The sequence below is a fragment of the Neopelma chrysocephalum genome, unplaced genomic scaffold (genome assembly GCF_003984885.1).
Source record: "Neopelma chrysocephalum unplaced genomic scaffold, ASM398488v2 Primary Assembly neopelma1_183, whole genome shotgun sequence".
NCBI classification, from domain to species: domain Eukaryota; kingdom Metazoa; phylum Chordata; class Aves; order Passeriformes; family Pipridae; genus Neopelma; species Neopelma chrysocephalum.
The window spans coordinates 776,562-796,211 of record NW_020897845.1 but is presented as its reverse complement, the minus strand read 5'-3'; the positions used below and the strand labels follow the sequence as shown (position 1 = coordinate 796,211).

At 49.5% G+C, this 19,650-nt stretch overlaps 2 protein-coding genes across 4 annotated transcripts in view; one reads left to right on the top strand and one right to left on the bottom strand.

Annotated features, from left to right (window-relative positions):
• DAAM1 (dishevelled associated activator of morphogenesis 1) overlaps nt 1–6,640 on the top strand; it is a 95,647-nt gene extending 89,007 nt beyond the window's left edge. For 2 of the 3 annotated variants that reach the window (XM_027702373.1, XM_027702376.1), the window contains 3 exons: nt 230–361; nt 3,039–3,209; nt 3,791–4,000. In XM_027702373.1, coding sequence (XP_027558174.1) covers nt 230–361; nt 3,039–3,209; nt 3,791–4,000 — 513 coding nt within the window. Of the gene's footprint in view, nt 1–229; nt 362–3,038; nt 3,210–3,790 lie in introns of all 3 variants that reach the window. The other variant, XM_027702374.1, reaches the window with a different exon arrangement.
• A 4,990-nt stretch (nt 6,641–11,630) lies between these two features.
• Nucleotides 11,631–18,581, bottom strand: GPR135 (G protein-coupled receptor 135). Its single transcript, XM_027702395.1, has 2 exons — nt 16,583–18,581; nt 11,631–11,644 (listed from the first exon to the last, which is right to left on the bottom strand). Exon 1 carries the CDS (start codon nt 18,567–18,569, stop codon nt 17,298–17,300), a length of 1,272 nt encoding a protein of 423 aa, XP_027558196.1. The 5' UTR covers nt 18,570–18,581; the 3' UTR covers nt 11,631–11,644; nt 16,583–17,297.
• Between the last annotated feature and the right edge of the window lie 1,069 nt (nt 18,582–19,650).

Sequence of the window (19,650 nt, the reverse complement as noted above, 5' to 3'; positions counted from 1 at the left end):
CTGCTTCCCACAAGCTTTCCTGCAGGATTTGGCTTAAAAGCTTACTGCAGGCATTGTAAAACGGGTTAACCGAGGGTGTCATGCGTGGCAGGGGGGAGCAGCAGTGGTGGTGCAGGCAGTACCCTGGGCACTGATGCAGGCACACTCCCCACTACCAGAGGCTGATGGTATTTGTGTCCTTCATCAGCCAGGACCTGACCAAGATTTACTGTTTTTTTTTCCCCCAAAGGAACTGGACTTCCAGAAGTCTCAGGTTCAGCAAACAGGTGACAAGTTTGTGTCTGTCGTCAGCCAGTTCATCACATTAGCCAGCTTCAGCTTCTCAGATGTCGAAGATCTTCTGATGGAAGCAAAAGAGCTGGTAAGGCCACCAACGTCCTTGAGATCTGGGTAGTGTTTCAGCCTTCCCAGACCACATGCAACTGTTTGTGAACATCTCCAGTGCTTCCCCTACGAGGTCATGTGAGTGTCCTGCCGAGACTCTCATGTGAGAAAGGTGCTGGGCTGCTCTTCGTGTTTTGTTTGGAGTGGGTGGGTAGGTACATCCCTGTCTGTCCCCAGGGCCTTCTTCCTGCTTCCCAACCCATCATGGCAGGGGATTGCAGGTCCAGCTAACAAACAGCTTCTGGGACACAGGATGGGCTGTAGAAAGCCATGAGATAGCTGTCTATCTTTTGAAAGTGCAAGGCAAGGGCTAGGCATGGGAGAGTGATGTCCATCAGGGGAGGAGATATTAGGTCATTTATGAGGGTCTTACTTTTGGTGAAGAGCTTTCACTCAAGCCTGAAGGGCTTGCTTTGCTTTCTGTGTCTTGTAATGGAAATATCCCAATTTTGGGGGCATTAGAGCTAAGAGCATGGCTGCTGGGGCATCTTGGCCAGTGAAGACTGAAGGTGGAAAGAAAGCAGGCTGTTCCATCTGAAGGTAAAGAGGAGGAAAATCCTCATCTGGAAGAGGAGGAAAAATGCAATCATGTCTTCAGCTGGACATGAGGTCATCCAGAGTTTGATACTGGAGACAACTGAGGCTGCCTGACCAACCCCACTTCTACAGGGGTAACTGGTCTAGGACCTGCCCAGCTCTTCTCTCCAGAGAAGAGAGGAGCTCAGTGACATGAATTGAGGCCAAACTCAGACCTGGTTAGAGAAACTACTCAAAAGTTTTCCTGTTCCCAGAGTAGTGCCTTGGTGACAGCTTTGCAGCCACATGCAGTGACCTCCTGCCAACATTGTCCTTTTCTCCCCACCAGCCTGGTTTAACTCACAGCAAAGGGGTGGCCACTGGCTGACACCCATGATTCCCAAGCACCTTTTGCTTCCCCTCTTTCAGCAAAGGGACACACAGCTGGTTTCCATTCCCCAAGTCCTCCAATATCTCCTCCCTGGCCTGACCTTCACCTTGATGGGAGTGGCAGGGAGATAGTCCAGCAAAGGCCATTTTAGATGTCCCATCCTTGTCCCACTGCATGAGCTACGTCTCCAAAGACAATATGTGTCCACGTGACAGTATGTGTCCATGTGTCATCTCCTTCTCCCTGGCTGTACCAGTGTGCAGTTGGCACTGTCCTTCTGACCATCCACCCATGCTTGGGCACATTATGATGGACCATTGCCTTCCTGAGGCCATGCCTAAACCAGGCCACCCTTTTGGACTGTTGACAGTAACCTGGCAGATCTTCCCTGTAGTGAGTTAGGACTGTGGAAAAGGTGACAAATGCTTTCCAAACTATATCATCTTCTGCTCACTTGGCTGGATCTGGTCATGGTCCCCAGTGTCCATGGAAGTCCACTCTGAAGACATTTGCAGCTGTTGTCATGGTTACTGGATGGGCTGGGCTGTGGGGAGATCACCAGCTCTTCGCTTTTTAAACACATGTCGAGATTCAAAGTGTGTTACTGCTTTCTCTTAGGAAAACAGAAACATCCCTGTTTTGTAAACTTTATATCCTACGAGGATAACATTTTCAGGCTTCCCTCCCCCACCAGAATCTCTTGTAACATGGCAGAGAATTTAGTATCTTGATTAAAATCAACAAGAATAACCTCAATTATATTGACTTATATCGTGACACCTCTCAGATTCCTCCCTGCATCTTGAAGTGTTAAGTCTCTTAAGTAAACAAAGAAATAAAAATACCCTAAATGTCTTTTGAAGAGTGTGGGGCACCCCTGCAAATAAAACTAAATCATACAGGCAGGCTTTAAAAATGTTCCTCTTGGTCTACCCTGAAAAATCAAAGCAACTAATAAATCTGTTTGTGCTTTGATTTTGTTTTTCCTTTCTTTTAAGACTGCTTATCTCCAGGACGTGCCATCACAATTTTAACAAACTTTCTATGCACAAAGAGTCTCCTTCAAACTGGAAGTGAGAACAAAGAGTGTCAGTCCCAAGGACAAGTCATGGGCTGCTTGGGGACTGGGGTGCATCACCAGATCATGGATGTCCTATCCTGACCTTTGCTAAGGCCTCATTTGACTCCCTTGTATTAATGGTGTGCAAACAGCACAAAAGGCCGGAAAACTCCCTGTTTCCCTGCCCAGGGCTGTGCCTGAGCCTGGGCAGAAATCTCTTTTAGAAGTTTCACCAACACATTTGGTTTCAATAGCAGAGCATGTGGCAATGATAAATAATACCCCAAAAATACTTCAAAGAAAAACTTAAAAGTGCGAGTTTCCCTTCCCCTGCCGTGTTTACTATTAGTTTTATGTCTTCGGTCCCACAATATTTTGCTTCCTTGTTTTTACTGCTGCTTAGTTAATAAAGTGGAGCTGGGGCAGGAGAGGCTTAGCAGAGCCAGAGGCAAGATGGGGAGAGGGGGCTTGAGAGTAAACCAGGTTGGCACTTACAGGGCAGCAGGTAAAACATCAGATGATTTACTACATGTTTAAAGCAAGACTTGATGAAGCAAAGCCCTGCTCTCTGCCATGGCCGATGGAAGTGTTTCTCTCTGCTCCATCAGGTCGAAGGTTTCCTGTGGGGGTTTCACCAGTGCAGTGGGTATATCCAACACTGACACACCCCTGTCTTCTCTCTTCCAGTTTTCCAAGGCTGTCAAGCACTTTGGAGAAGACACGGACAAAATTCAGCCTGACGAATTCTTCGGCATCTTTGACCAGTTCCTTCAAGCCGTGACCGAGGCCAAGCAGGAGAACGAGAACATGAGGAGGAGGAAGGAGGAGGAAGAGCGCCGGGCGCGCATGGAGGCGCAGGTGAGCGGACACTGGCAAGTCCGGCAGCATCCTCGGGGCACCTGGGGGTGTCAACCATGTCATGCTGTCCCCATGCTGGCCAGGGTGGCACGGGGAGCACTGAGGACTGGGCAGGGAGCTTCTCTGCTCTTAGACCCACTGACTTTTCACTGTGGATTGCCTAATTAACTCATGACCAGCTATGCTGGTGAGGTCTTAGAGCTGAAATGTGCAGCAGAGCTGCTGCTGCCTGTGGGCTGCTGTGACCCTCAGCCCATGGGTTGTATCACAGAATCATAGAATCTCAGGATCACAGAATGGTTTGGGTTGGAAGGGACCTAGTTCTAGTTCCAACCTCTGTGCCATGGGCAGGGACACCTTCCACTAGACCAGGTTGCTCCAAGCCCTACCCAGTGTGGCCTTGAACATTTCCGAGGAGGAGCTGCATAAATAACACTGACCAGCTCTCGTGTGCTGTGCACTGGGGTGGGAAGTGGCTCTTGTTGCATAAGTTTGGGGGTCCCCGTGCATGTGTTGGGCACTCCACAACCACCTGCATGGGAGTGAGGTGTCTTCTTTCCCTGCCCCTCCACGACCTGTAGCTGAAGGAGCAGCGGGAGCGGGAGCGCAAGGCGAGGAAGGCGAAGGAGACCGGGGAGGAGAGCGGCGAGTTCGACGACCTCGTCTCGGCCCTGCGCTCGGGCGAAGTCTTCGACAAGGACCTCACCAAACTGAAGCGCAACCGCAAGCGCATCACCAACCAGCTGGCTGACAGCGGCCGGGAGAGGCCCGTCACCAAGCTCAACTTCTGAAAAACAGACAGCAAAAAAAAAAAAAACAAACCCGCGGGTTGGTCTTTCTGAAGTGGCTGAGGTTTCCTTTTTATTTCCATTACACTGCCTTGCGATTTAAAGCGAAACAGTGGCACGCTCTTTCTCCCCGCGGGCGAGTGTGTGTGTGTATATACTGTGTATATAGTCGGGTCGGGGGGCGCGGGTGGAGGTACGTGGGGCGGCTCTCGCGCTGGCGAGCGCCAGCACCGCCTCCTCCCCGCTCCAAAAAAGTAGTTCTCCCCATGCACAAGCACAATGCCGCGTCCGCGGAGCAAGAGAGGACCCAACCCAGAGCCGCCGGCAGTCCCCGTGGCCCCAAAACCAACGGGAAGCCGCTTCCTGCTGCTCTCCTGCTCGGTTTACCCCCCCCCGGGGCCACTTGCAGGGGACGCCTTGCACACAAGCCGAGCGGTTTAAAGAAGAAAAGAAAAAAAAGAGCAAAGTTGACTGAACTTTAATCCATGGTTTGTTTGGGTTTTTTTCCTCATTGTCGCAATTATTCCGAAAAACTCGCAGATCCGTGCATTCGCGCTGGTTCCCGAGCTCAGCGCCGTGGGCGTTCCCAGCGATGCTCTTCCCGTCAGCCTCGGGGAACGCTCTTTTTCCTCTTGCCACCACCTTACTAAAGGACAAACTTTACCCCAAAGTGCTTATCGCTGTAACGCCACACAGATGTATTTATACTGTTGCAACGTTTTCTGGCCCAAGACGGTGGGAAAGGTCGGTTCTCGGAGGAGACGAAGAGCATAAACTTTTGCTTTGTAATTTTTGTTCTTGCTTTCTGTTCAATGGGACAAACTGTATCCTCTGTCAAGGTGGGTCGGGACCGAAGGTCTCTGAAATACAAAGGGGTTGGGGTAAAACCCGCCAGCTTTCACCCACCTTCTTTTCTTTTTCTTTCTCGGACACACAGAAGCAGCGATGCCAAGAAACACTTGTCTCTTAGCCAGGTCCTTTTTCGACTGGTTTGCTGTTCATTGTCATTGCAAATTTGTAAGCAGAACTACCTGTCAAATGTCAGTCCAAAAAAAAAAAGACAAAAAAAAGAAAAAACAATAATAAAAATAATTCAGAGCTCTCAGGGAGTAATAATTTAAAGGTTTAGAAAATTAAGAATTGGAGAATAAAAAGTAACCACCATTAACATATTAACATTTCTATTCTTAAATTATGCTGAGTATATAGAGGACTGTTACTTTTTACTTTTATTTATTTGTGGTATGTTTTTTAAGAAAGCAAAACAAAATCTTTTTATACCACCAATACTTTTGTGATCCTTTTCTTTTTTTTGTTTGTTTGTTCTTTTTCCTGTGGAGAGATGAGTTTGTCCCTGTTGCACTAGATATTAACACTATTTGAAATAAGGTTGGTTGTTCTTTTTTTTTGTCAGATAATCGGTATTACTGGTGGGGTATGGGATGTCAGTTAACTATATGTACTGTATAGCAAAAGTGCTGTTTAAACTAATTTGTATAAAAAAATATGGTTCTAAGCACCTGAAGGCCACGGGGTCTGTGTGCTGAGTGAAAGCTGTGAAATCTCTCTCGAAGCAGAGTTGTCAAGAGCTGTGGTTTTACCATTTTTGTTCTTTTCTTCATTGCAACTTCTAACGCACTGTAGATTAAAAAAAAAAAAAGAAAAAAAAGAAAAAAAAACCTTTCTGAGTAGCATTTAAAGCAGTAATAAATAAAGCAGGTAAGCGCAAAAATAAAGTCCAGCACCTCGTATCCAAGCAGCTGCAAAACCTGCAGATTGTGTTCAAAGGTGGAATTAAGCACTTTGCTTTAAGAAGGAGGGGGAAATAAGGACAAAAGGTAATGATAATACTATTCCTTAACTAAAGTGCCTCTATTTATATTTTTTATTTATGGCTGAAAAAAATGGGGCTGATACAATTGAGGGAATGGACTATGGGGGGAATTGAAAATATGTAAAAATAAGAAGGAAAAAAAAAGGTTAAAAAAAGAAAAGTCTGGCCTTTGATGGTTTAAGGAATGGTTGGTCACACGTGTTTAATTCGAAAGGCAGTGGGAGTTGGAAAGGGTGATCCCCTCCCGGGGTCCCTGGGTGCCAGCACCCACCCTGGCTCCTGCTTCCACAACCCCAGTGCCACATCAGGACCTTTCCTGACAGATTTCCTCTTGCCCTTCCAAACCTGTTGGGTTGTTTTGGTTTTTTTTTAATTGTTTTACAACAGCCTGGTTATTAGGCTGACTTTGCCATTTCTTTGTTTTCTTTCCAGAAAAAAAAAAAGGAAAAAAGAAAAAAATATTATATCTGTATAAATAAATACAAAGGCTGTGTGCAGGTAATTCCATGTGCCATTGTCGAAAACTACTTTTAGATTGGTGCTGGTGTAAGTAGCCACTCTTTTCTCTTGGGTGTGTATTTTAAAGATGATTTTTTTTTTAATAATGCCAAAAACAAACAAAAAAATCCATAATAATTTGTAAACTAAAGTATATGTCTTGGACCTTATTAGCTTCATAGTGACCAAGGTAGTCTGTTAGGTGCAAGGATGTTAGTAGTCTTAGCTAGTGGGAAATGCTGTGTAATGTTATGAGACTGTACATTTTCTAAGATGGCAATATGCAATAAAGAAAAACGATTTCGGTGAGTGTACATGGCAGAGGCCTGACTTATTTTCTAGGGGAAAATAATGGGATAATTGGGGATTGAGACAGGTGTTGAAGAAAAGGCTCTTTGGGGGTTGCTCTTTTTCAGGTGTGTTTGGGGGCTTTTCTGGGGTTGGCTGATAACCCCACTTCACCCCTTCCCTGCATGCTGAGTTTTAGGTGGTTGGGGTGTTTTCCACCCTTCTGGGTTTCAGGCAATGAGGGGTTTTTCCACCCTCCAGGCTTGCAGCATCCTTGTCCTCACCCAGCTGTGGGCTCTGAAACGCCTCCCAGTTAACAACCCCATTCATTTCTCCCCACTGCATTGTTTCTAATGCCCGTTCCCACCTTGGAGGGAACTTTTCCAAAAGCCCACCTGGACTTTTCAAGGATCCTGCATTGAGGCAGCTGCCAGTTTTGCATCATGGGATTGAATCATCTCCCTTTCTGCAGGAGACAGTGCTGGCTGGGCTGGCCGGTGTGCCTCTAGCAAGCCTATCTAGACACAGCAGAGATGTTTTCTTGGCAGTAGCCCAAACCCCTCCTGGCCTATTCCCGCTCACTGTTGCCTTTCCCACACACCTTCCCATCCATGCTCTGTGCTGTTTTCTTCTTTTTCCAATGCTCTTTGCATGGGTGATCTTTGGGGCATCCAACACCCCCAGACCCTGCTGTCTGTAGCATTGGGAGCATCTGCACCATGCTCAGACCCATATGCTTTCCCGTTTGATCAGGGCTTTTCCAGAATAACCAGTAAGCTGGCACTGAGCCAGCACAGATGGGGCATCTAACACATCCCTGGGCTTCTTGGGGATTCCTCTGGTGCGATCCCACCCAGCACTGGGACTGGCAGACACTGCAGCTTTCTTCTATTTATATCCCGTTGTTGGTGTTTTCCTACCACAAAGCGTATTTATGCCCCAGTTTTGGTCAGATTTGGGCTGGTGGGGAGCACAGGGATACGGTGAAGAGCATGGCTTCCATCACAGCACCCAGCACTCATGTGGGCTGGTGATGCCATGGGAAAGCAGCCTTGGGCTGTGGTGAAAGGGCCCAAGGAAAAGGGGAGAATGGCTTCAGCTGCTCTTTCCATCATAAATCCCCGTGTCCCCAGCATAGGGCTGATATGGGTTCATCCATAAATGGATGTGAACAAGCCAGCCACAACCTGATGAGGCCCTGAAATTCTGGTTAATGGCAGGTTTCCTGGGTCACACCACTCTGTGACAAGGGATGGTCCCCAGGATGTGGGGTGGCAGTGGGAGATGTAAGCAACATCAGGGCATAGCTTTTTATTCAACCAAGATATTTGAAGGAAGAAAAAAATCATAGTAACTTTCAAGCTTCATAGCCTTCAAACCCTTCCTCAGGGCTGGATTAGAAGCATCTATGGCTTAAGAATATAAATGTCAGATACAAAGCTTGTCATCCCCGAGGAAAGGGGACCAGGGTGGGTGCTGTGCTAGACTGGCACAGCTGTGCTGTGTGAGCCCATGTCCACTGATGTCCTGACTGGGGCGGGGTTTCACCTCAAAAAAGGCTTCTGCGTCCCAAATCCTGGCTGTTCCCTCCAGTTACAGCCATGAGCCAGCACACCCTTGTGTGCTGGATAAGTCAAACCTGCCCAGACCTGCCGGTGCCAGGGGAGCTGCCGGGCATGGCACTCCTGGAGGAATTGCCCCATGGGGCCACCCGAGTTGGTGGCACCAAACCTGCTGAGCCAGCCTCGGCTGTGCTCCGCTCCAGCCCAGTGGCTTTCCCTGTTGCCCAAGGCTGGGGTGACTGGGAGTCCTGCAGGTGTGAGGAGCGTCAGGTGTCATCTCCCGCACTCAACCTGTTATCCTTGGCATCACACCCCAGCTTGGAAAAAATGAGTCAGGAGGTTGAGGCAGTGGCCTGATGCAGACACAGCATTGCATGCAAAGCTCAGCTCAGCAAGTTGGACAGGCATGGCTCCCAATCCCACCACTTTGTGCCACCGGCAAGGAGTTGCAGGGTGCTGGGACAGCAGGAGCTGGCTGGTTTTCATGTCCAAAAATACTTATTTACTCCCAAGGAAGGGGACAGTGGACCAAATGTATCTGTCAGACTTCAATATCCCTTCTGGAGACCCTCGGGTCTGGAGCACAAGTGTGATGAGGAGCATCTGAGGGAACTGGAGGGGCTCAGCCTGGAGCAAATGGGGCTCAAGGGGGGACCTTCTGACTCTCTGCAACTCCCTGAAAGGAGGTTGTAGCCAAGTGGGGGTCGGGCTCTGCTTCCAAGGAACAAGAGACAGGACAGGAGGAAGTGACTTCAAGTTGCACCAGGGGAGGTTTTAGGATATTAGGAAATATTTCTTTATGGTAAGAGTGGTCAAGCCCTGGCACAGGTTGCCCAGGGAAGTGGTGGAGTCATCAAGCCTGGAGGTATTTAAAAGACATGTGAATGTGGCCCTTGGGCTTGGCGGTGCTGGGCTAACAGTTGGACTTAGATATCTTTTCCAACCTACATGATTCCGTGATTCTAAACAATTCTATGATTCTAGGATCCTCAAACCCCATAAAAGCTGGTTATTTCTGTACCAACCTGTGCTGTGGGTGAACATGCCCTTCAAGCTTTGCTTCTGCGGGGGGACAGAAGAGGCCAAGCTGACACAAAGGCAATGGATGCAGGAAGGAGGTGATGAGCCCCATCTCCATCCTGTCTCCTGCAGCAAATCCTGCCAGATATCTCTCCTGTGAGCTTTCTCCCTGGCATTGCTCATGGTTCTCCAATAGATGCATGTAAAAAGGAGAGTTCTCTGTTTGAATCAGAAGTGCTCCGATCTGAAACCTCTGAGCATTTTATATTATTTTTAGCCTTTAAACCAGGCTTGATGAGGGTGTGCAGGTGAGCCAGGGAGAAATCCTGTGCTGCTGGGCCCCAGCAGAGCCTCAGCAAAGGCAGCACCACCATCTGCTGGCACGTTCCAATTTCATCATTTTAGAGCTGTCGAGTGCAAAATCAATTCTGCTTCTTGTATTCCTCTGTGGTCTCTACTGTGGTCTGAAAAGTTCTCCAGATAAATGCTAAATTTTCTTTATAAGTTTCCCCCAGCATGGTTGAAGAGGGCTAATTTTAATTCTGTCCCTCGTAGTTCAAGTCAAATAGCCATAGGTCACAGCATGTGGCTTCTCTGTGACTTCTGACAATGCCCGACCTTCAGGTTGGTGCACTATGTGTGCACATGCAGGCAACACAAATGCATGTTTGTGTAAGACAAACTAACTCAAAACAGTTTCATGGGTTATTTGAACTTATTTCCATGGCTTTTGAAATTATCACAGAGTGCCCCACTCCACTAGACTGCCCCCCCAAGGCTTGTGCCAATGCCAGGGTTTTGTGCAGGCTGTGCCTGTTTTGTGCAGGCTCCCCTTGCTAAAACCCAGCTTTGCACTCTGTTGTCACCTTGCATGAACTTGAAATTAAGATGGAGTTTCCCAGTTCCCAGGACAAATCTGTAAAGGTAAGTCATTGAATTGCCACTTTTCCATTACTTTCTTGCCCATATTCTGGCATTTGAGCTCTCAGTTCAGACATGGCTGTGCAGGGGTAGGACACACACACTGTGTATTTGAGCAACGGCAAGTACAGCTGCCCTAAACCAGGATTATCCTGGGCACAGCAAGTCTGGAGGACATAGCTTTGTTCCTGCTGCCTAACCCACCCCTTTGGCCTTCCAGGACACTGCTTTAAGAAGGGTTAGGACTGTGCCCATGACTTTACCTGGGCTTTGGGTGCTGAGGACTACTGGGAGCTTTTCCATCTACTTGAATTTTTGCCTGTGTACCTTCACACAGCTTTACTTTGCCAAGCTCTGTGCAGAGCATCCCCTGGGTTCGAGGAAAGGTGAGGAAGTCCCAGTTTTGTGCTTCTCCCACCTCCCGGTCTCTGCCTAAAACCCATTTTTACTGTGAAATCAGTGAGAAGCACTCAGGCAAGACCTAGTTTCTATGGCAAATCTTTCCAATTTAATAGCAGGAGGCGATCACCATTTGAGTTATATTTTCTGGAAAGAATCCACAATTCAGATGCTGTATTCAGAACTTGACATGACCTCAGGGATGGTATATTACCAAATGTTCTGTAAAATGCACCAGACTGAGCACAGAAGCCACAGGCGCAGGTCAGGGAGAAGCACAAGTGCTGCACAGCACATTAGATTTCACTGGAAAAAAAATAAGTGACCTGGTTACTCAGAGCATTTTTTATCCCTGATGCTGAGATTAATTCAGAGTATGTTGCTAAATCAGGTAAGCAAATTACATTTACGTGGTCACAGGGAATTGCTGGGAGAGCAAGATGAATTTAAAGAGAGATTTATCTTGCTGCTTTTGTCCACATCTATGACCCTGAGGGATTTTAATTTGTAGGACCCATCCAGGGGGTTTGGTTCCTCACCAGATGCAGCACCAGCATCCTCCCAGCTGCCCTGCACTTTGGTGGGGTGGGCTAGCCTGGTGCTGGCCACCAGCTTCCCCTAGGAGCCAGCCTAGCGTCCATGTGCAGCCCCAACCTGGGGACAATTTTCACCTGCAGCTCTGAGAGTGCACACCTCAGTGAATCCTTCTGGTCAAGCCCCAGGTGTAAGCAAAGTGTTTCAGCCTGTGCATCAGAACTGCTGGCAGAAACTGGTGGAGATAGTCCTGCCACCTTCAACCAGACATGCTCTGCCCCCTGGGAGAAAGAGAGATGTTCCTCCAGATGTTGAAGCCTGATCAGCTCTGAGTATTTCCACTCCTGAACTACCAGGAACTGAGGAATATAATTTTCCCAAGTGACTTCCCCCAAAGTCACCCCTGCTGCAACTTTCTGCTTCTCCTTGCGGTGGCAAGAAGAAGAGGGTGTCCCCATGTCTGAAGGGAAAGCAGACATCTGGAGCAAACTGAGGTTTGCAAACACCTTTAACTCTTCAGTGCACACAACAATAACCCCCCCCGAGGAAAGGTGCAATCCTCTGTTCTGAACAAAGCTTTAAAAAAAAAATCTTTGTTCTGTTTATGAATCCCTTTAGATGTTCCCCTTGTTTATTAGCTTCTCATCTGACTATGCAAGAGATAAGAATAAAAATAGTTTATAACGGGAGGACTAATAGGTGCATAAAATTAAGGATCTCAAGTATTTTATATGTTCCCCAATAACTTTTGTGGGCTTCTGGAAGTGCTTGGCTTTGCAGAGGAATCTGGAGGATCTCAGTGCCAGCAAGACAAGAAATAACACAAATAACAAGTGGTTCCTCTCAGAGTGTATGTGCTTCCTCTAGTGAATCATGGCTGTATCCTGCTCGTCTTCCATGATCACCCCAGAAGCCTGTGGGCACACCGGTGTGCTGTGTCACCCAGCACAAACAGCCCCAGCAAGGCTTCAGGGCTTGATTCCCTGGCAGAGAAGTGCTGGAGGGTGTCACCACCTGCCCTCCTTCTGGCACAGCTGCTTGACGAGGAGGGGGTCTTTGCGAGTGAATCCTGTGCTGGATCTGACCCTCAGCACACATCATGCTGTGTGGGAATTCCTTCTGCTGTTGAGTCCCCCTTGTCAAATCTCCTCTGGCTCTGGTCATAGCCTCCTGGAGTCTTCTTGGCTGAGATCATCCATCACTCTTCAGCTAGACTAATGCAGGTCCTGGTGTTGCGCCCTGGGGTTCCTGCTACTTTCACTGTGATTTCCTCAGTGACTCATCCATTTCATGCCACTTAGGGGGATTTACAGTCTGTCTCTCCACGTCACTTTTCCTCTTGCATCTTGCAGTGGTGATCTCCTAGAAAAAAATATCTAGAGATGCAGAGCTGTTCCCTAAGCAGTTCAGCTGGGGTGATTGTAGATGCTTCGAGACCCAGGCAGTGTGCTGCCAGCAGCATGGTGTGAGAAACCACTGCTCCTTTGCAAATTGGGAACTGCAAGAGGGCAAGCCATGGTATGGATAGAGCCCTGTCCTCCCACATCCAGCCAGCATAGCACAGCTGGGCATGGGGTCACCTAAGCCGAGATCCCATTGCGGGTTACTCCTCCTGCAGGATTTGGGACCATTTTATTCTTGTGGTGCTTAGTTACTACCTTGTGGTTCTGTAACTTTTTGCAGAATTACAGTTACTTAGCAGATCTACATGTGCACCCACTATTTATTGTTAAACAGTCAGAGTCACCATATAAAAACACAAAAGCAGCTGGAGTGAAGAGGCAGCTCTTCTGCTGAACTAAGCACCCTGTCAGATCAGGACTGATCTCACCAGGTCTCCAACTGCAGGTTTTGCAGCTCTGGAGCATGTGCAGCACAGCCATTAATTAGCCGGTGTTGCACAAAATCAAACTTTTCTGATGTGCATCCCAAATTATTCATTTCAGACTCTACAACAAACCTTGCAAAGAGCACCACGTGTTGAATCTGTCCTTCAAACTGGGTTTTGGAGAGTGCCCTTAGGGCTTTCACTGCATCAGCTGCAACTTTTACTCTGAATGCTTGCATTTGGGATGCAGCAGTCCTGAAGGCAGAGTGGCTGATCTCATTTAACAGAAAGAGGTTTTCCTTAGAATCATTAGCGAAAAAGCTGTGCTTAGGTCTCTGCTGGCATCTACTGGACACAAAAACCAACACCAGTGCTGAAAGAGAAGCAGCAATTGGGGATCTTACACACAAGCTATCCCAGTTCTGCTGATTGATGACAGGTATTACAGCCCATCAGACTGTCACCTATAAATACTGCTAATTGTTCACAGTTCATAAATTATGCACACAGCATTTGTTTTGAACAGAGACGTCATCCAGAGACTAGGAAAGGAGTGAAAAATAATTACTTAGATGAATCTAATGATTAAATCAGAAGGAAAACTACCACTTGCCTGCAGTTGGAGCAGTACCTTCTAAAATGCTTGTCATTCATCAAGACCATATTTTTCTTCTAAGATACAGTGCATTAGTTAAATCAGTGGCATGTGTATCACTGCCAAATAATAGGGCACTCTTAAACTGAGGGTCAGTATGCTGGAAAGTCAACAAGGGACTAAGAGCCCAAGGACTCATTTTTAATTTGTCTTTGACTAACGTTGTCACTGGTATTCAGGGTTGAACTGGTCTTCAAATCATGTTAACTGCTATGTCTCTTATGCCAAACATCCTGCACTGACAAACCCACATGAATTTTGAACTAAAAAATTTCCCAATATCCTTGTGGAAATGAGATTGCCATTCACCTTGTCCAGGCTCATCTCAAGGGAGAAAAAAGGAAAGAGCCATGGCTGGAGAGTTGGAGCCTCAGAGCTAGCTTTACAGTGTCTAAAACTTCAGTGTCTTGCTGTCTTCTGAGTTCTTCAGCCCAAAGAAAGGGGCTCTCTAAGCAGGGTGACACCAGCATGGGCGTGTGAGAGATGTGGGGGTGATGTCCCACAGTGGCTTGGCCAGGAGCCACACCCTGAAATGTTTTCTCACCTGGGAACAAGCAGCTGTGACCACGGGCAGAGTTTTCAGAGCTAAACAGTGAATTAATCCTCTGCTTTCTTTCTCATGGATGAATACATGGAGCTATTTTTAGGTACAGGGACAGGCTGACACGCTGGTTTGTGTGCTAGCATGGCAAAGGCCTTCTCGCCCACTCTGTAGCTCTGCATGAGAGGCAGAAACCTTCAGCACAGCTGGGACACAGCAGCATTTAAAGTACCATTTTGGCAGGCAACTGGCAGCCTTGGATGTGGTTTGTGTCTCTCTGCTGGTTGTGGTTTATTTAAGACCCCTCACCCTTTGGTTGTTTTTTTTAAAACATTTAAAACTTTTAAAAATGTGGCTGTAGAGACCTGTGTACCTCATTAGTTCAACAGTGACTGAGGGAGCTGGTGGGATTCAGCCTGGGAAAAAGGAGGCTCAGCAAGGATCTTCTCACTCCCTACAACTCCCTGACAGGAGGGTGGAGCCAGGTGGGCGTCGGTCTCTTCTCCCAGGTAACAAGTGACAGGGCAAGAGGAAAATGCCTCAAATTGCACCAGAAGAGGTTTAAACTGTTTATTATGGAAAATTTCTTCATGGAAAGGGTTGTCAAGCACTGGAACAGGCTGCTGGGGGAAGTGGTGGAGTCACCATTCCTGAAGGGATTTAAAAGATGTGTAGCAGTGGCACTTGGGGACCTGGGTTAGTGGTGGACTTGGCAGTGCTGGGGTAATAGTTGGACTCAATGACCTAAGAGGTCTTTTTCAACTAAAATGATTCTATGATTCTAAGATTATGAGAAGTACAGGCCAGGCACAGCTTTAAAACACAAGCTGGCTCTCTACTGGAGCTGCAGCAGGTCCATGTCAAAAAGGATCTAGTCAAGAATACAGCCTGATTTAGTGTTTCACAGAAATGTGCTAATCTGTGATGGCTCAAAGACCACAGCCTGCTGTCCTCATTCAACTCTTCACATACAAGAGTAACATATGGGCACTGACCAATGCTTGTTAAAAATGTTTTAAAATATTACTTCCAGCTTCACTACCACCTTCTAGCTGTGATAGTTCCACTCCTGGAGCAGCTCCTCTGATACTTTGTGGTTGACCTCAGTCCTGACATCCCCAATCCTGCCCTTGCCAGAAGGAAAGGCCACAGAGATGTTCACCTGGCCTGTGGTGCACTGGTCAGGGCATCAAACCAGTAGAAAACTAAACCAGCATGAAAAAGAGGCAGTCAATGGTTGTTTAGTGTCTGAGCTAGTTAGCAAGAGTCAGCTGGCATGGTGGGAACAGAAGGAACAAGAAGGTGGCCAGAGCCAAGCACTGAGGGAAGCCCCTTTCCAGGGGCTTTTAGCCACATGGTCTCTATGGCAAATTATCCCACACCAATCTCCTTGTTACCCCCTGCAACCACCTAGGTAGGAGTTAAATCTAATCTCACCATTCACAACCACCTTTTTCCATTTACACTGGCCATGTGGAAGGGCAGGTATGCCAGAAATTCCTGTCCCACCCTTCCAACAAGCCACCAGTGTTCACTTGCTGTCAAACAGCTCCTGTGAAAAGCTGTGGGTCTTATGCACAGCTTCTCTCTGAAACAGCAAGAAAACACTGCTCAACTTGCAAAATCCAGTAGCTGCAGGGCAAACTAGCAGTGCTGAGTAGTCAAGGGTCAAATCTTTTCCTAGTGGACTTCAGGAGCATCACAGAAGGAAGTTACAGTAATGCTTAGACCATGGAAACCAGCTGCACTAAAATTTCACAAACAATTATGTCTCTCTACTATCATTCATCTGGCAATTTTTCAGAGGAGTTCCCTTCTCAAGGCTGGCCTGAGAATCACGACAGGCTGAGACACTTTGATTTCCTGCATAAAAGACAATTTATTTCTTGTCTCACAAAATAATGACAGTGTGTTTACTTGCATCACAAACAGTTGAAAAATCCGGTAAAACTGAAACATTGTATTTTTAAAGCCTGTACACAGGAAAACACTGCCCACCTCTCACACTTCACTGTGGCAAAAACAAAGGAAGGCCCAATCTTAGTTTCTGATTCAAAATACTAATTTAAGGCTTTAGGCCTTCGAACAAAAAGATTACACTGATAAATTAATACAAATTTATGCCATACAATCACACTTCTATTGTGTTATTTTCCTTCCTTTTCAACAGCAAACAGAGTTGTTTTTTATATATTATACTCCAATGGATTGCTGCCATCAATACAATAATACCTGTTCTCTGCATATACATATTTTCACATGCTGAAGAGCACACAGGGAGCATATGGTATTGCTTTACCTCTCCTTTCAGATACCTCTCCCACACGGCTTCTCTAAACACAGTTAAACTCTTAGAGACAAGAGACACTTTAGGTGAGCTCAAAAAGAAAACACACACCTTGAGCACAAACTCAGTGACACCACAGTCTATGGTCAACCACTTTTCCTCAGTCTGTCTGAGGAACTCATGTTTCTCATATTCACAGTATTTAAAGTTGACTGTACCTGCAAAAAAACCAGAAAAGGCCACTGAAATTCTGACAACTGAGGTTTCATCTTCCTTTCCCTCCCTCCCAGTATCATACATCTTCCCTTTCAAAATTACTGTTTTCTTATGCTTCAGAGTTTAAATAAAAAAAGTAACCTTAATAGATCCCTTTTTTAGCCTGTCTTACAGTCTTACATGACTTTATAACTATTGGCACTTCCACATACAATGGGTTAAAGCAACATTATCCTGCCATGATGCATTTTTCACAGTGTGATATTTTCAGAGTGCCTTCCAGCTGCCAGTGCTCAGCTTTCAACAGCTTTTTTGGCACTTAACAAACAGCTCACACAGTCAGTCAGTCAGTTTGGGCAGCAGTGGTCTGTTGGCCTCTGAGCTTCACTGTGGCACTTTCTGCAGGACTGGAGCAAACACTTTTGTTCTTGCAGTCGAGCTCTTGTGTGCTGGGCTCGGAGGCTGCCACCAGTACGTCAGGCCTGATGAAAGGAAAAGGCTTCCTTTCCCTGTGGAGCTCTCGCTGCTCGTAGTCTGAGCCACCAAGCCAGAGCTCACACAATGGAGAAGAAACCACTCTATGGCTCGTGCGCAGTCCCATCTCTCCAGTTTCCCGGTAGTCTGGTTGCAAAGGGCTTCAAGCACTGGGACTCTCCCCGCCTTTCCTCAAGGAGACAGCCCCAGGGCCCAATGCCTCCATCCCGGACCCCTGTCCTTTCAGAGGCTGGTGTCGATGGTGCCTGCTTTGGTCTTCAAGGTGGCCTCAGAAATGGTGTCCGGCTGCCCATCCCGACAGAAGAGCACAGCAGGAGTCTTGCAGGCCCACATGGCCACCTCTCCCCCACTCGCCGGGCTGGAGGAGGACAGGGCGCTGCCGGGGGGGCCGCTGTGCCGATTGATGTAGCGTTCCCGGACACGGTCAGCCCGGCTGCGGGGCTCCGGCTGGCGGCCCGGGACCGACAGGTAGGCGACCATGTTGTTGCGAGTCCTGTAGCCCCCCTCCCGGCTGTGCCGCAGCAGCACGGAGATGTTGGGGTTGCGGGCGGCGTAGATGAGGGGGTTGATGGCCCCATTGGCCCAGGCCATCCCACTGGCCACGGCGTCCATGGTGGGTGAGAAGGGCAGGTGGCCGGCGGCGGCAGCGAGTCCCAGGATGCAGTAGGGCCCCCAGCAGCAGATGATGGAGACGATCATGATGAGGACAGTGGTGGCCGTGCGCATCTCCCCGTAGGCGCGCAGCAGGTGCCCGTAGGTGGTGAGGGGCCGCACGCGGCTCTCGGCCAGGCGCACCGCCCGGCAGATGTTGAAGTGGCAGAAGCACATGACGGCGAAGGGCAGGAGGTAGCAGAGCACGATGAGGGCTGCGCCGTAGGGCGGCCCCAGCCGCGAGGAGCCCCAGGGCAGCACGTAGACACAGCGGTAGGCGCCGGGACGGGCTTCGCGATGCCCCTCGCCCGCCAGCCCGTACCAGGGCCCGGCCAGCGCCAGGGCGCACAGCCAGACAGCCGCCAGCAGCTGGGCAGCGCGGCGGCGGCCCATCTTGTGCCGGGGCTGGCGCACGATGGCACAGTAGCGGTCGAAGGAGAGCAGGGCCATGGTGAGCGTGGCGGCGATGCCCAGCCCGGCGTGCAGGGCGGCGCTGGCCAGGCACAGGCGCTGCCCGAAGAGCCAAGCGCCGGGCGGGCGGCTGAGCAGGCTGAGGAAGGCCAGGGGCAGGCAGAGCAGGGCGCCCAGCAGCTCCGACAGCGACAGCGACAGCACGAAGGCGTTGGTGACCGTGCGGAGCTGCCGGTGCCGGGCGATCACCAGCAGCACCGCCCCGTTGCCCAGCGCCGACAGGGCGAAGATGAGCAGCAGCGCGGCCGCCTGCGAGGCCAGCGCCGCCGCCGACCACCCGGCCGGCCCCGCCGCCGCCGCAGCCCCGCCGCTCTCGTTGCCGCCGCCGCCGCTGCCCCGGGAGAGGTTTCCCGGCTCCATGCGCAGCCTCATGCCCCGGCCCCGCCGCGGCTGCAGAGGCGCTGCCGCCCGCCCGCCGCTCCCGGCCCCGCGGCCGCTGACGTCGCTCGGCCGCCGTTGCCCGGGGAACCCGCCTGGGGAACCCGCCCGGCCCGGCCCGGCCCGGCTGGACCCGCGGGCGGCGGAGCGGAGCCCCCACAGCCGGGCACGGGGGTCGAGGGATCCCCCCTCACCCCACACCGGCGTCATCGCCATCCCAGAGTCCGGGATAGGACCCCAACAGACACTGTCAGCTCCTCTCCCCTCCTGGCTGCTCTCCCCGTACAGCCCTGCAGGCCATCACGAAGGACCAGCTACTCCCAGACACTTTGGCAGAGGCCGGGACCACCTCACCCCACACTGGCGTCATTCCCATCCCAGAGTCGGGGATGGGTCCCCATAGACCCTTTTCTACTCCCAGATGTAAGTCCCCCTCCCCTCACATCCCTCTCCCCTTACATCCCTCTCCTCTCCTGTCCCCCTCTCCATCACGAAGGACCAGCTACCCCCAGACACTGTGGCAGAGGCTGGGACCACCCCCCTTCCCACTCTCCAGGCTGGGGGTTGAGACATCACCAGCTGTAGGGTTGAAGAATCGAGTCAGGGACCCCCACATGGGCAGCAGGACCCTGTCCCCCCTCTTTCAGCCACGCTGGAGCTGCCTGCCCCTACCCGAAAAGTTTCCTAGGGATGGGGGTAGTGAATAGCTAATGAAGGCTGCACCCCAATTAATGGCTGAAGAGCTTCCAAATGGTCTGTGCTGGGCTTCATGACTTGCTGTCCCAGCTCTTTCCTGTGAGCAATGCTGGGGGGCTGATCACAAGGGAGAAGCCCAGAAGCTGAAAACACATGGAGGAGTTTGCTCCTGCAAGCACAGAGGGTGTGCATGTCACTTGTTGCTCCTCGGGACCAGAAGCTGTACAGGATTTACTCAGGGGTTACAGGAAAGCTGTTTGGAGCAAGAGCTCTGAACACTATCCTATAAAAACTCTCTTGGCAGCACAGCCATTCTCTGAATGAGGGGATTTTTGTTCATTCCCATTCCAAAGTTATAATTTTCAACTCGGCAGAAGAA

Excerpts from the sequence above, each read along its gene's own strand:
- GPR135 (XM_027702395.1), bottom strand. The coding sequence starts at position 18,569 with ATGAGGCTGCGCATGGAGCCGGGAAACCTCTCCCGGGGCAGCGGCGGC.